This window comes from Acanthopagrus latus, chromosome 20 (genome assembly GCF_904848185.1).
Source record: "Acanthopagrus latus isolate v.2019 chromosome 20, fAcaLat1.1, whole genome shotgun sequence".
NCBI lineage: Eukaryota > Metazoa > Chordata > Actinopteri > Spariformes > Sparidae > Acanthopagrus > Acanthopagrus latus.
Window position 1 is genome coordinate 23,451,036 of NC_051058.1, and position 12,712 is coordinate 23,463,747.

The 12,712-nt window shown below is 43.9% G+C and overlaps 2 protein-coding genes across 7 annotated transcripts in view; both read right to left on the reverse strand.

The window, feature by feature from the left end:
* Nucleotides 1-9,682, reverse strand: part of ccser2b (coiled-coil serine-rich protein 2b) — a 40,298-nt gene extending 30,616 nt beyond the window's left edge. The window contains exon 1 of one of the 6 annotated variants that reach the window (XM_037082416.1): nucleotides 9,038-9,673. The gene's annotated coding sequence lies outside the window, so the exon portion shown is untranslated. Of the gene's footprint in view, nucleotides 1-8,605; nucleotides 8,722-8,748; nucleotides 8,983-9,037 lie in introns of those variants that run through there. The other 5 variants (XM_037082418.1, XM_037082417.1, XM_037082419.1 and 2 more) reach the window with 5 other exon arrangements.
* A 1,124-nt stretch (nucleotides 9,683-10,806) lies between these two features.
* Nucleotides 10,807-12,283, reverse strand: LOC119010343. Its single transcript, XM_037082432.1, has 4 exons — nucleotides 12,126-12,283; nucleotides 11,981-12,039; nucleotides 10,956-11,609; nucleotides 10,807-10,873 (listed from the first exon to the last, which is right to left on the reverse strand). Exons 1-4 carry the CDS (start codon nucleotides 12,227-12,229, stop codon nucleotides 10,869-10,871), a joined length of 822 nt encoding a protein of 273 aa, XP_036938327.1. The 5' UTR covers nucleotides 12,230-12,283; the 3' UTR covers nucleotides 10,807-10,868.
* Between the last annotated feature and the right edge of the window lie 429 nt (nucleotides 12,284-12,712).

Here is a 12,712-nt window from a genome sequence, read left to right on the forward strand (position 1 = left end):
CAGCTCGGGATCATCTTCCACCGTCGCTCAATGATAAATGAATCAATAGAAACCTGATCTGCTGCTGCTGCACTCAGTCCGCGTCACAACACAACCAAGAGAAGACGTCCAGTTAAAAACACACACAAGTCCTGTTCATGTTAGACACTGTTGGACCATCACACCTCATATAATCCAGATTCAAATATTAACATTGAAGACTGCAGAGCTCAATAACAAACAGCAGCTGTCAGTGGCTACGTCACGCGTGGATGTGGAGGTGAACCGAGGCTGGAGGTAAACAAACCAGGAGACAACGTGGAGAGAGGTCGTCAGGGATTACTTTCCATCGAGCAGGTTGTAATTGTTCTGTCATGTCAGCTCGCCTCGGCCGTGCAATGATGATAATGCAGACAGGAAACAGCTGATCGTCATGTGAGGATTTTATGAATCTGCTCTAATCTTTACATCTGGTCGCACAGAGCGTCTGTTTCTATAAATGTGTAAATCAAATCTATAAATCCTGTGCAACAACTCCAAACAGCAAGGCATTATGGGAAGAAGAGGAAGAGGTGATTTAAAGTCAGAGTGAAGTGATGCTCCTCATCTGCTGTTAAGACCTCTGATCTCTGATGAAGCTGCTCCTCCTCCTCCTCCTCCCATCATGTCCTTGTTTTCCTCCTCTGGGCTTTCTGTGGTTTCAGTCTCTACATGCTGATCACAGAGGACAGAGATATTCTTGGCAGAGGGCAGAGTAACATAACCTCCTCCTCCTCCTCCTCCTCCTCCTCCTCCTCCTCCTCTTTCCTTTCCTCCCTGCCTTCATTACTGAGCTATGGTCTCGTTCCCTCAGTCCTTCTTGGTCAAACTGCAGAGACCTGATCGCGTGGCCTCCCGACCACCAAACATCTCCAACAGTATCAAAGTGTGATGAAGCTCTGCCAGCGTGCTCCAACCGACTGTAAACATCTCAGCAACACGATTCTTTCTCGAAGATTTTTAATATTTAATACTCATACCACTAAGTCCATTTTGTATTTATGTGACTATGAGTCCCTCAACAACAGACGTAATTTAACTTTGTGAAGTTGCGTGAAATGTTCACAGACGAGGCAACGATTTAATGTTTTAGTCTCGTTTCTCACCTTCCTCCCTCAATCTGACGACCAATTGAAACGCATCGTTACACTTGCTTGAGGACTTCTCTGGTTTGAACATTGTTGGAAACATTTGGGATGATGTAAGAACACAACTCAACAACATAAAGAACAAAGGTGGAGTCGTTTTAAGACATTTTAATAGAAATGTTGTGCGTTATATCTTCAGCTGCGAACTAAAGGCACTTGTAGTGGAGTAGATGGTGTAAGTAGTATACAAAAACATGTCAATACATCTCTGTCCTTGTGAAAACATAAACACAGGCTGTCAACAAACACCAAAGCAACAGGTGTGGATATAACCTCTACGTGAGGTCACGTTGGCCAATCAGAAGCCGGCCAAACAAAGAGGACACAGAGACGTTCACATGTACGGAGGCAAAAACGCTCAGAAAAAGCTTTGTTTTAAGAACAAGATGTGTACGTGTGCACAGAGCCTCAGCTGTCCTGGAGTATCTTCACAGTGTGGTATTAATTTAAATCTAATAATAATAATAATAATAATAATAATAATAATATGAACACTTCCTCCCTCACTGACCACATCAGATATCAGAGGACTGTGAATTGAAAGCGCTCTTATATTTCTTGTACCATTATGGAAAGCACAACAAGTGTTTCCTGTACTGTGAGCAGCTTTAATCAGAAATGTCCTCATCAATAAAAGTCATGTGTGGACAGTGATATGATCATTGTGACCTTAATTCTGATCGCGTATTGTATCGGCCTCACAAATCAGTCATTTGACCTGCTGCACAGCACGTTTCAATAAGTAATGTCAGCAAACAGGTTGAAGAAATGATTGATCAATAAACACACAAAGAGTAAAAGCTGATCAATCAACAGGCTCTGAAATCTGAATCACTCTGCTCTACATTTAAACACCATCATCACCATCATCACCATCATCACCATCATCATCACCATCATCACCATCATCACCACAGTGGAGGACTGACACACTCAGTCAGGACGACTCCTCATCAAAATAGAACGGACGCATTTAGCCGCTGTTTGCATTATTCATGGCTGCCGGTCGGACGCTGGGTGTGTCTGGCGTCGGGCAGACTGAGCGCGTCATCATGCCGGGGAGGATATTTGATCTGTGGAGCATGACGCTCACCGTTAGCCTAAATATCCAGTCAGACAGAAAAGGAAACGCATGCTGCTGTAATCTGCCCGGAGACCCTTGGAGAGGAAACCCTCGCTTTATTACCAGAATGTCATCTTTGTGCTGTTCTCTGCTGCTGGTCACACAGAGTCATGTTGCACTTATCTTTTAATAAAAAATAAAATATTTTATGCCCTCGATATGTGAGATATTATCATGATATGAGACTACATATTGTCTAGAATTTGGATATTGTTACGAACCAGCTGCTTGTCACTGTTTCAGGAGATTGTGTTGATCTATTCCAGCTGGATCGGTTTGTTAAATTCTATATTTTGTGTCTTTGCATCATTGTTAGTGAGGGTCATTCTTACAATCAGGGACGTGTCACCACTTTTGAAGATTTGTCAAATAAGGACAACTGAGTAGTTCACACGACTGTGCTTCTGTCTGAGAAAAATATTTTCCCTTGTTAATAATCACCAATCTCAGGTAAAACAAGAGTCAGTCTTTTCCACACAAGGTCAATATAAACCTGTGACGCTGTGTGACAGAACATAAACAATAATATAGGATATTATTATATATCAAATACGCATCACACAGCCTAATGTTGCACCAATCTTTCCCCAAGCCATCGAACATGGCTTCAAATATTCATCATTTGCAAAGTTTTGTGTCAAAGTTCGAAATTCCAGAACTAAATCTGATCCGACTCTTTGTGTATAAAACATCTACTAACTAACTGAGGCTTCAGTGTGTGTGAGGCTGTTTCAGAGGCTTCAACACACTCAACACACACTCAACACACACTCACACAGACACACTCAACACACACTCAACACACACTCTTTAACTGGGAGCTCAGCTTCAGGCCAGATATGACACACACGGCATGAATGCCCTGTCTTGTTGGGCATTAAACCAAGAAACACACACACCCTCCTCACACACACACACACACACACGCCTGAACAAGCTTCGCCCACAGACAGACAGACTACAGTCTGAGTCTGACGTCAACAACAAACAGCTGATCGTTATGTGCGTTTACCTTTCAGACCGGACGCAGCGTTAGCGTTCATACATTTAAGAGCTTTTAGAGCCAGATGTGACCTGAGCGTGTTTTTTGGACGATGCCGTCACTTTTCCAGACACTGAAGAAATGCATTGTGATTCGTTAATGATTAATGAACACTTGAGCGAAAGCAATGATTCTTAATTGAATCTAAATTAAAGCCAAAGTCTAAAGCTCTTGGTTTTCATTTCGAGTTTCTATCTGCTCCTTTTAGAAAACGTTTTCAAATAACAGCATCACCTGAGGTCTTGATGGGTTACATACAGTGATATTTAAGGCCTAACTAATAGAAAATATTTTGTTTATTAGAGAACTTGATCACGAAGCTGAACTCGACTCTTCGTCTCGACCACATGAGCTGAGCTGAGCAGTGGAAGGCATCACGTGTTGCCCGGGAGCCTTTCAGAGCCCCTCGTCTCGGTACCCTCCCCCCATCTACCCTCCTGGTTTCATAGCAACTTGGCATGGACAACATCCCTGTTGTGCTGGGAGCTGTGGACCTCCACTCTCTCAGAAACACCCCCACCATCATTAATCTGCCACAAAGCAGCTCTTTCTCTGCGCTGCCCTGCACTCAGCTCTGCTAATCCACCAACCTTCATCCAACCAGCCAGGAGACCTACTTCTGTGAGCAGCTAATAAGCAGCTTGTTTCAGCATCCGAGGGCCCAAAACTATGTTTATAACTTCACATGAGGGCCGGTTAAATACGGCCTAAACCCTGACACAGTCTTACCTCACAGTGCTGAGGTTTTACAAACAGTAAATGGACTGCCTCACTGATTCTTTGATCAAATAGTTTAAAACATCAGTTAGTTCTGACATGATGCTCATCATGCACTCTCAGTAAGAAACAAGCACTGGAGATCCTGCGATGGCAGCTGTTTGATCGACAGCTCATTTCTGCAGATATGAGTGTGTATGTCCACAACAGCCTGTCACAGATCGTGTAAACAAATGACCCATCCTCTCTTCTTCCTCCTTCGCTCCCCTGAGCCAATCACACGGCTGCCTCCAGATGACTGATGCCTCATGTAACTAATCAGATTTCAAATCCAGTAATATAGTATAATATAGTTTATATCAGATTTTCAAGCCCTTACCTTGGAAAGTATGCTAATTTATGTAGTTTTATGCATTTTACTCTTTGGATGGGCTTGTTTTTGACTTTTTCATATGAACAAAGTCAGAGTAAATAAGGAAATAAAAAACTTTAATTAGTTCTTGCTCCCGTTACTCTCAGGCCGGTCATGTTTTTGCCCAGCAGGCTGAATATTTCCTCTGAAAAACATGTGTTAAGTATTCATTTGCAGTAAAAGTGTTATTAAATTTGAACTGGGCCCATCTAAGACTATATGATGTGGACTCATTGTATTCTCCAGCTAAAAGGCGCCGTGTTCAGTGTGTTTAAACTCCTATTGATTAATGACAGAGGCAAGTTTGTTCAGCATAAAACATGTGCAGGTTTACATGTTGTTATGCTTGCAAAGCACTAAAATATGTAGATTTCTATGTGTATTTTTAAAGAAATGTGTATTTTTTACACTGTTTGTTTTCATGGTTCTATAGATCTATACATGTAATTTACAGGCTGGAAAAACGTGTTGTTTTCTTACAGTCTGGACGGTTTATGTGACACTGACAGGTAACAGTCAGAAACACTATGCTCAGACTTTATACACTTTTTGTTCAGTGTTTCATCTCAGCTTGAGTCAAATTCTGTGAATATGACACCAAATCGCAGTGAATAAATAGAGGAATAATGTAATTTACCTTTTTATGGGCATTTTGGATTTTTCAGTTAGAAAGATATCGCGATGTATCGTTATATGATCATCTTGCAATGTATCGGTTATTGCAGAATCGCTGTATCGTGATATAAATCGTATCATAAGTAATACAGTACCGAGGACACTGGACCTCTTCCAAAGGTCTTTCTGGAAACATCTCAGCACTAAGTGACCCCACAACAACTCGAGCAGCTCAGCTGATTTGATCACAGTGAGGAAACACTGCAGACAGTCACCACCCAGTCAGAGAGATGGAAAGATTCACCAAACATTTCCTGCCTTTCAAAATCCATCAGCAGGGAGGGAGGGAGAGGGAGGGAGGGCATCAATTATCTATCAGATATCGAATAGAATCACAGAGAGGACTGGAGGAGAGAGTCCACAACTGAAGACTGTAGCTTGTTTTCTACAACAACCCAAAAAACATCAGGAAAAAAAAGGGTTTCTGTCGAGGGAACCAGGACGATGCTAACTTCTGGGTCGACCGTTAAAATAACGGTGAGTTCTAGTATCAATAAGTCCTTAAAAGGAGACATGTATTCACTCACGACATACTGGATGCTCCTCTCTTTCCTGACAGCAAATAAATGAAATTCCACACGTCCAGCCTACCAACTGAATCCAGCAGGACAAAAGACAAGAGAGCAAACAAAGAGTCGTAAAGAGGGAGAACGACAGAAAGGTCAAGAGAGACGGAGAGGAGGAAGAAGAGGAGGAAGAAGAGGACGAGTCAGCGGCTGAGAGGAAAGGAGTGAATCAGCAGCTGAGAGAGAGATTCAGTGATGGAGGAGAGGAGAAGTCAGAGAGTTTATGTCATTAAAGCAAAGAGTCAGCAGCAGAACAACAGAGAGAGGCTGCGATCGTTAGCCAGGAAGCTAACTGATGATTGTGCTTTAAAGTGGGGTCGTTAAGAGCTCCTCACTAATAAACCACAGAGACTTAATGAGGCCTGAGCACGTCGTCGGGTCGAAGCTCCACAGCAGCATCACAGAGTCTGTTTCTATGTGACAATCACTGCACACGACTGATGATCGATTATTAAATTAATCCCCAATTTCTTTGATAACCAATTAATCAGTTAGAGTGCTTTTTTGTTTTGATTGTTTAGGACAAAGAACAAAAGCAGGAACAAACATTTTTAATTGTTGAAACTCTGACTTTGCTTTGTTATAACTTACTGATTCCTGGCAGACTGACTAGTTATTTAACCTGACGACACGTTCACGGTTGTTTCTGATAATAATACAGAGTAAAGTTAAATTCATTCTCCGCCTGCAGACTTTACATATAAATTATTCATCATGTGGTGTTTTAGCTCCTAACAGCCTGTGGAGTTAAATTTTCATCAGCTTGACCCAAACTCCCTCTGTCCTCTGTGTTTATTAGCAGGGAGGGACGGTCCCATCCAAGGCTCGGCCCGGTCTACACAGGGCCTGCATCAAGGTCCGGATTCATCTATCTACTGAAGACGGGTTCAGTTCAGAACAGAGGAACGATATAAATCCAGTAAGACATTTTTAAGTTGTTCTTATTTCTGGTGCTCTGTTGAGGAACAGAACAGACAAAAGTAAAGAAAGTTGGTCCAGTCGAGTGGAAACATCGGAGGGAGACAGATGGACGGACCCGACTGGACGCCTGCCAGACTGTAATGGACCCAAACAGATCGGTCACAGAGTCAGCGGGTTCCCTCTGGACTGACACCACATCAACTGCAGCTTCTGTTCTCCTGCTGTCAGAGAACACACTGCAGGTGGAACCAAGTGAGACACAAGTGACCCGCAGAACAACTAGAGGGCAAAACCTGCAGTCCAAAAAAACTAGAGAACCGAGCCTACAGAACAAAACAACAGGAAACTAGAGCCTGTGGAACAACGATCTAGAGGACAGAACCTGTACAACTACACAACAAGACTACAGAACCTGAAGAACACAACAGCTAGATAATAGAATCAAGTAGTGCACAGATCTGGCAGAACAAGAGAAGTAAAGAACCGAGCCTAGAGAACAAAATCATTGAAGAACAGAGCCAGTAGAGCTCAGGATGTAAAGGACAGAACCAGAGACCTAGAGAACATCACTATAAAAACAACAGAACCTGAAGAACATGACAAAAAGTAACAAGAAGCTTAAGACCAGAACCTGCGCAACAAAGATCTACATGACAGAACCAGAAACTAGAGGACAGAACCTGGAACAAGTGGAGCGAAGCTGGAGAACAGAGCCAGCGGAGCTCCAGATGTGGAGGACAGAACCAAACATCCGGACAACGTCACCACAGAACTAGACGACAGAACCTGCAGGACAGAACAACTGGAGAACAAAACCAGCGGAGCCCAAGAACAATAGAACAGAACCTGCAGAACCAGAAGGCTAAAACCATATGAACCGAAGCGTTAAATAGCAGAATGAATGAAACCAAGTGAACCTGAAGAATGTAAATAATGTGGGTTGAAGACGTGAGAAATGTGGATCCACTGGAACAGCCGTGAGCCTCCAGAACATTCCTCAGCCCGTCTCCGTCAGCCGGGAAGCATTTCAACTGTTCTGCTCATCTCTGTTTAAATATGACTCCACGTTTATTATCTCTGGGTTCTGGACAAAACCAGACATTTAAAGACGTCATCTTGATCTGTGGGAACTTGTGACGGACATTTTTAACTGTCTTCACATTTTATTCATTAATTAATCAAAGTTGTTCCATTCATAAAGAACCAAACCTGACGACCTCAAACTTAAAATTAGTGGAACGGTCACCAGAAAAAAACGTTGGTGGACTTCTGAGATCAGTTCACATTAGACGTTTCTTTATGTCGCAACTCTACGTTTGTTTGGGTTGAACTTTCTGTTTTGCCGTGACGCTCTGGTCAGGTTTAGGAACAGAAACCACGTGGTTAGTGTCTAAACATCATGCTGTGGTTAAACATGCTTATTTGTTCACAAAAAACACGACTGTCTGTCCGTCTGCCACCAGATATAACAGATATAATAAACATGTAATGTGAAGCTACGTTTGGTACAGATGACAGACGACACACAGACATCTGGATGCATCTGGGGTGCATTCACACACTTTTCCAGTTGACTGACAGCTCCAAGGGTTCAGTGCCTTGCTCAACGATACTTGGGCATGATGCCAGGGGGTCCAGGAAATCAAACCAGTGACCTGCTACACTACAGAAAGATAAACTGCTAACCTATCCATCATCTCCAAATGAGACGCAGAAAAGAAAGTAAATTTTCTTCTTTCTTTGCACACGTTTCTTTAAGATAGCTTTAGTTCTCCTGTCTGATTTTAACATACACTGACTGTCAATCTGCATGTGTCTGATATATTATTTTACATTGAAATTCAGTGTGATATCATGTCAGCACTCCTGTAGCTCTCTACAGTTTCCCTCATTTCCACACAGTAAATCAAACTCTGCATTGTAATATTCACAATGAGTGAATGAACAAGCTGTTCTCAGAGGAAAACAAGGTGCCAGACTCACTGTTTGAAGCTGGGGAGGTGGCAGGGTCCGCCACATACAAACAAGGTAAAACTCCTTTAAGGTCAGCTGGTTTGTTCAGTCATGAAAACAAAGACTGTTTGTTTTTAGTGAAGATATTTATCTGCTCATTAACATCTCCCCACCTGAATCACAGCGTGCTCCTTTAATGTATGTAATACGGTAATGGAGCTATGAGCCTCCTCAGTGTGTCTCTGAGGTCGTTACCGATTCTCCTGCGCAGTGAAGGTCCGCTGTGACAGAAGCACCTTCAGCCCTCGTTCATGGCCGGTTAGCTATCTGAGGCTCACACACCTGTAATATCAGTGACGGGTCACGTACATGATGTCACCTGTGTTCATACATCCGTGGAAGTGAACGCAGGTGTGTTAAATTCACACTGTGTGTCAGGTGTCAGTGCGCGTGGGGGCTCACCTGCCGCAGAGACGAAGCATCAGACGTCAAAATGCGGAAATGTCGGAGTCGGGACGGTTGAATGAGAGCAGCTGGATGTCAGGCGGGATGAGTCGAGGTTCAGTCTGAGAACGGACGATGAAAGTCCCGATAAATCCGGATAAAATCCACAGGGAGGCGTGAGGCGGACACACGGCGCTGCTCACCGCGGCGCTCCGCTCCTGCTGCCCGGCCTCTCCGAGCTCTACGGGGTCTCCGACGTGTGTCTTCACCTGCACGGGTTGGCTAACTGTTAGCTTAGCCGAGAACACCAAAATAAAAGCACCGTGTGTTTGTTTGTTTGTTTTCGCCTGTTAGCCGACTGTGAGCGCGAGCCGCTGAGACTGACTGCAGCTGCACGAGCTGCTGAATCATCCACACACACACACACGTGCACGCGGACAGTGCATGCGCGAGGCACAGCTGACACTGACGTCATCTGCCTACTGTAAACATAACCCCTTCCTCACCAGACTCTGTTCAAAAAAACACATTTTCAGCACCTAAACACTTCCTACTGTAGACTGACAAGTTTTGAGACGCTATTTGTATTTAAAGTTGTAAATATACTGTTACACGATGTAAGGGATGTAACTAAGCACTCAGCTACTTTAATTTTCTGTCAGTGTTGTAAAAAGTACCCAGAAGTCAAACTGTGCGAGTGAAAGTGTTAAAATAGACGTGTTTTTTTTTAAAAGTCACATGAAAAGTACGAGTAAAAGTATTAAAGTATCTGATAAAGTCAAGTGTGAGGTACTTGTACTCTGAGTATTTTCATTCACGATGTACAGCCCATTCTGGATGATGTTCCCTGGAGACAGACACGATCAAAATTTCTCCAGTTCAGCAAAAAGACATTTCTATAAAATGTCAGAGTTGAGTCAACATCTGAGCCAATCAGCTGTTCAGGTTACAGCCAGGCATTTACATTTAAAAAAAAAAAAAAAAAAAAAATCAGTAACTCCATAAGGAATTAGGTTACAAGAATACTGCCAACGCATTAGAGTACTTTAGAGTTATAAATATAGTAAAACCTCTAAGACTCTACAAAGTTTTCAATGAAAATACAGCCTCTCCAGTATGATTAAAACTGCACCTCAAAACAAGTGCTGACACTGAAAAACTTTGTATGAAACCCAGGAGTTTGTTCAAACACATTCCAGACAAACTTTTATTTCACTGATGTTCTTGTCCTTCAACTGTCCTCTTGCTACATTGAGTTAGCGCACTACATGCTCACTGACAACTGTAGGTTCACCTTCAGCAGCCACCTGCTGAGCAGGACAAGATGCTTCAGGGACAAACTTTTTAAAACAGTAAACAGATGAATAACTTGGTTCTGTAGTCAAGTTAGAGTGGAAAGCAGCTGTAGTTGACATTAAACTTGCAACATGCCATTTGACTCATTCGCCTCCATGTGGTTGCCAATTTGTTGCACAAGCTAACATTAGCATGTACTGGACAGACTGCCATTTAGGTTCAAACTGGCACGCAGCAAGACTGTTGATGCTACCAGCTGTGGTAGACCATGTTCAAACCCTGTGTGAGGCTGAACCAAATGTCAGCTGAGATTTGACGTGACTGATCGGTTTACCTGTTGTTCCATTTACCAGAAGGAACACAGCACTCTTAAAACAAAACACTTTGTTGCACAAAGCTGAAGGGATCTTGATCAAAAGGCTTAGTGATGACTTCAGGGAAAAAGTTAACCTTCAAGTTAAAACTACAAACATGGCTGACAGCACACACACTTAAGTGATCACATCTTTTATTAACAGCTTCAAACATAGAAACACTTCCAGAAGGCTGAAGCTCACCCTGCAAGACAAAGAGGGTCAACGTGAGTCATGAACGGTTACAGAACAGCTTGGACTTCAGTTGACTTTACCAAGTGGGACACCTTGTTTTCCTTTGGGTCCAGTCGCCGGCAGAGACCCGCTTGGTGCCTTGACGGCCTTGGAGACATAGACCGGTGGTTGAGGGTACTCTGGGGAGTAGTTGGTGTGGGACAGGACCTCTCGTGCTCGCAGGTAGCCGTTCCTGGACTGGACGATGTAGGATGAAGGCGGCAGAGGGGACGTCTCGCTCGCGCCCTGTGACATCTGGTCGCCAGACTCCCAGACAGTGAGGTCCGGGAAAGGACGCGACGGCATCCAGCTGCTTGGATCGTAGAACGAAGCGTCGGCGCCCCCCGCAGGCTGCCCGACCCAAGGAAGGCCTGGAGAACCAGAGTTGTCGTAAGGGAGAGGTGCTACGTTGTACCCAGAGCTCGGACCAGACTCGTAGGCTGTAGCCGTGTTCCCAGCAGGGTACGCGAAGCCAGAATCAGGAGCCCCGTAGACGGAGCCCAGGTTCGACCCGCCGCTGGTTCCAGCAACAGGCTGAAGCTGCGGGGAGAAGCTCGGAGTCTTCTTCCCAGTGCCGACAGGAGGGCTGACGTAGCCCAGGCTCAGGGAAGATGCTTCAGGAGCCCTGGAACCTCCAGAATGAAGGTTTGATCCAGGAGCAGGTCCACCAGCAGAGCCCCATGTAGCGGTGTAGGGATATCTGTAGTCTGGACACAGATTGTGACGAGGGGAGAAGCTGAACCTCAAGTTCTTTGAGTGCAGACAGAAACGTTTGAAATGGCTTTTAAACTAAACTAGAACTCACAGAAATCATCTAAAAACCAAAACCACTGAAGTCAAGAAATAAAAGTTCATATTTGTTCATTTTCAAAACATTGACAGCAGGTTCAAAGTGTTTCTCATCTGAAGTGTTGAGACTGATGTTGGAGCTGGACTGAATGAGAGAGACAGCAGGTGAGAGGACAGGTAGATAACTGTGCTGAGCGTTTGGCCTTTTCCGTGTCAGAACATTCAGACCCAACGCAGAAAGCCGAGTCCTCGTTGCTTCAGTCAGCAGACGGTCAAAAGTGAAACTCACCTCCTTTAGTTGCAGGAAAACAAGCGCCGCAGCTGAACAGCACACAGATCCAAGAGAGCCTGTAAGAGAGTGACGGCAGGTGAGATTCAGCTGAACTGCAGCAGCTGTATCGTCGCTCAGCGTGAAAACAAATTCAGTCAGTCACCTTCCAAAGAGCCCGAGCGCCATGTTTGAGTCAGAGAGCAGCAGTTTGAGCTTCAGCAGCCTGCCGGAGGTTTGTAGACTGAAGCTTTGTGCTGTGAGCTGCATGTGGCTCCTCTGGTCTTATATTGGTGCTGCAGCTGCTCGCTGCACTAATTAAACTCATTAACCACACCTGGAGGTACTTTTACTAAACCACAGTACTTAAGTTACATTTTAAGGTGCTTTTACTTTATGAGTGTTTTCATTTTCTGAAAATACCTTAAAGTCACAATTGATGGCACATACTGATATAAACTACTGAATCTTAACAAAGGGGTTTTGCTTGAACACATACAGTGTTTTTGTCTGTAGGAACGACTTTGTGCGATGAAACAACTCTACAGAACAACACAGGCAGGAGTTCTCAAGAAAGTTTGACTCCATCGAATCCAAGTCAGAAAGTGAAAATGCAGATCAAAGTCTTTGTGTTGCATTCCATTACCATAAAACTGTAATTATTTCATTTCAATATATGTGATTTCCAAGCAGCCCCTGAATGCACCATGTAACAGAGCAGGAAGCTCCTCTGATCACTGCAGCGACCAGGTG

Coding starts and splice junctions, on each gene's coding strand:
- LOC119010343 (XM_037082432.1), bottom strand. CDS start 12,229: ATGCAGCTCACAGCACAAAGCTTCAGTCTACAAACCTCCGGCAGGCTG. Junction 12,040..12,125: donor GCGCTCGGGCTCTTTGGAAG/GTGACTGACTGA, acceptor ACTCTCTTACAG/GCTCTCTTGGATCTGTGTGC. Junction 11,610..11,980: donor TTTTCCTGCAACTAAAGGAG/GTGAGTTTCACT, acceptor ATCTGTGTCCAG/ACTACAGATATCCCTACACC.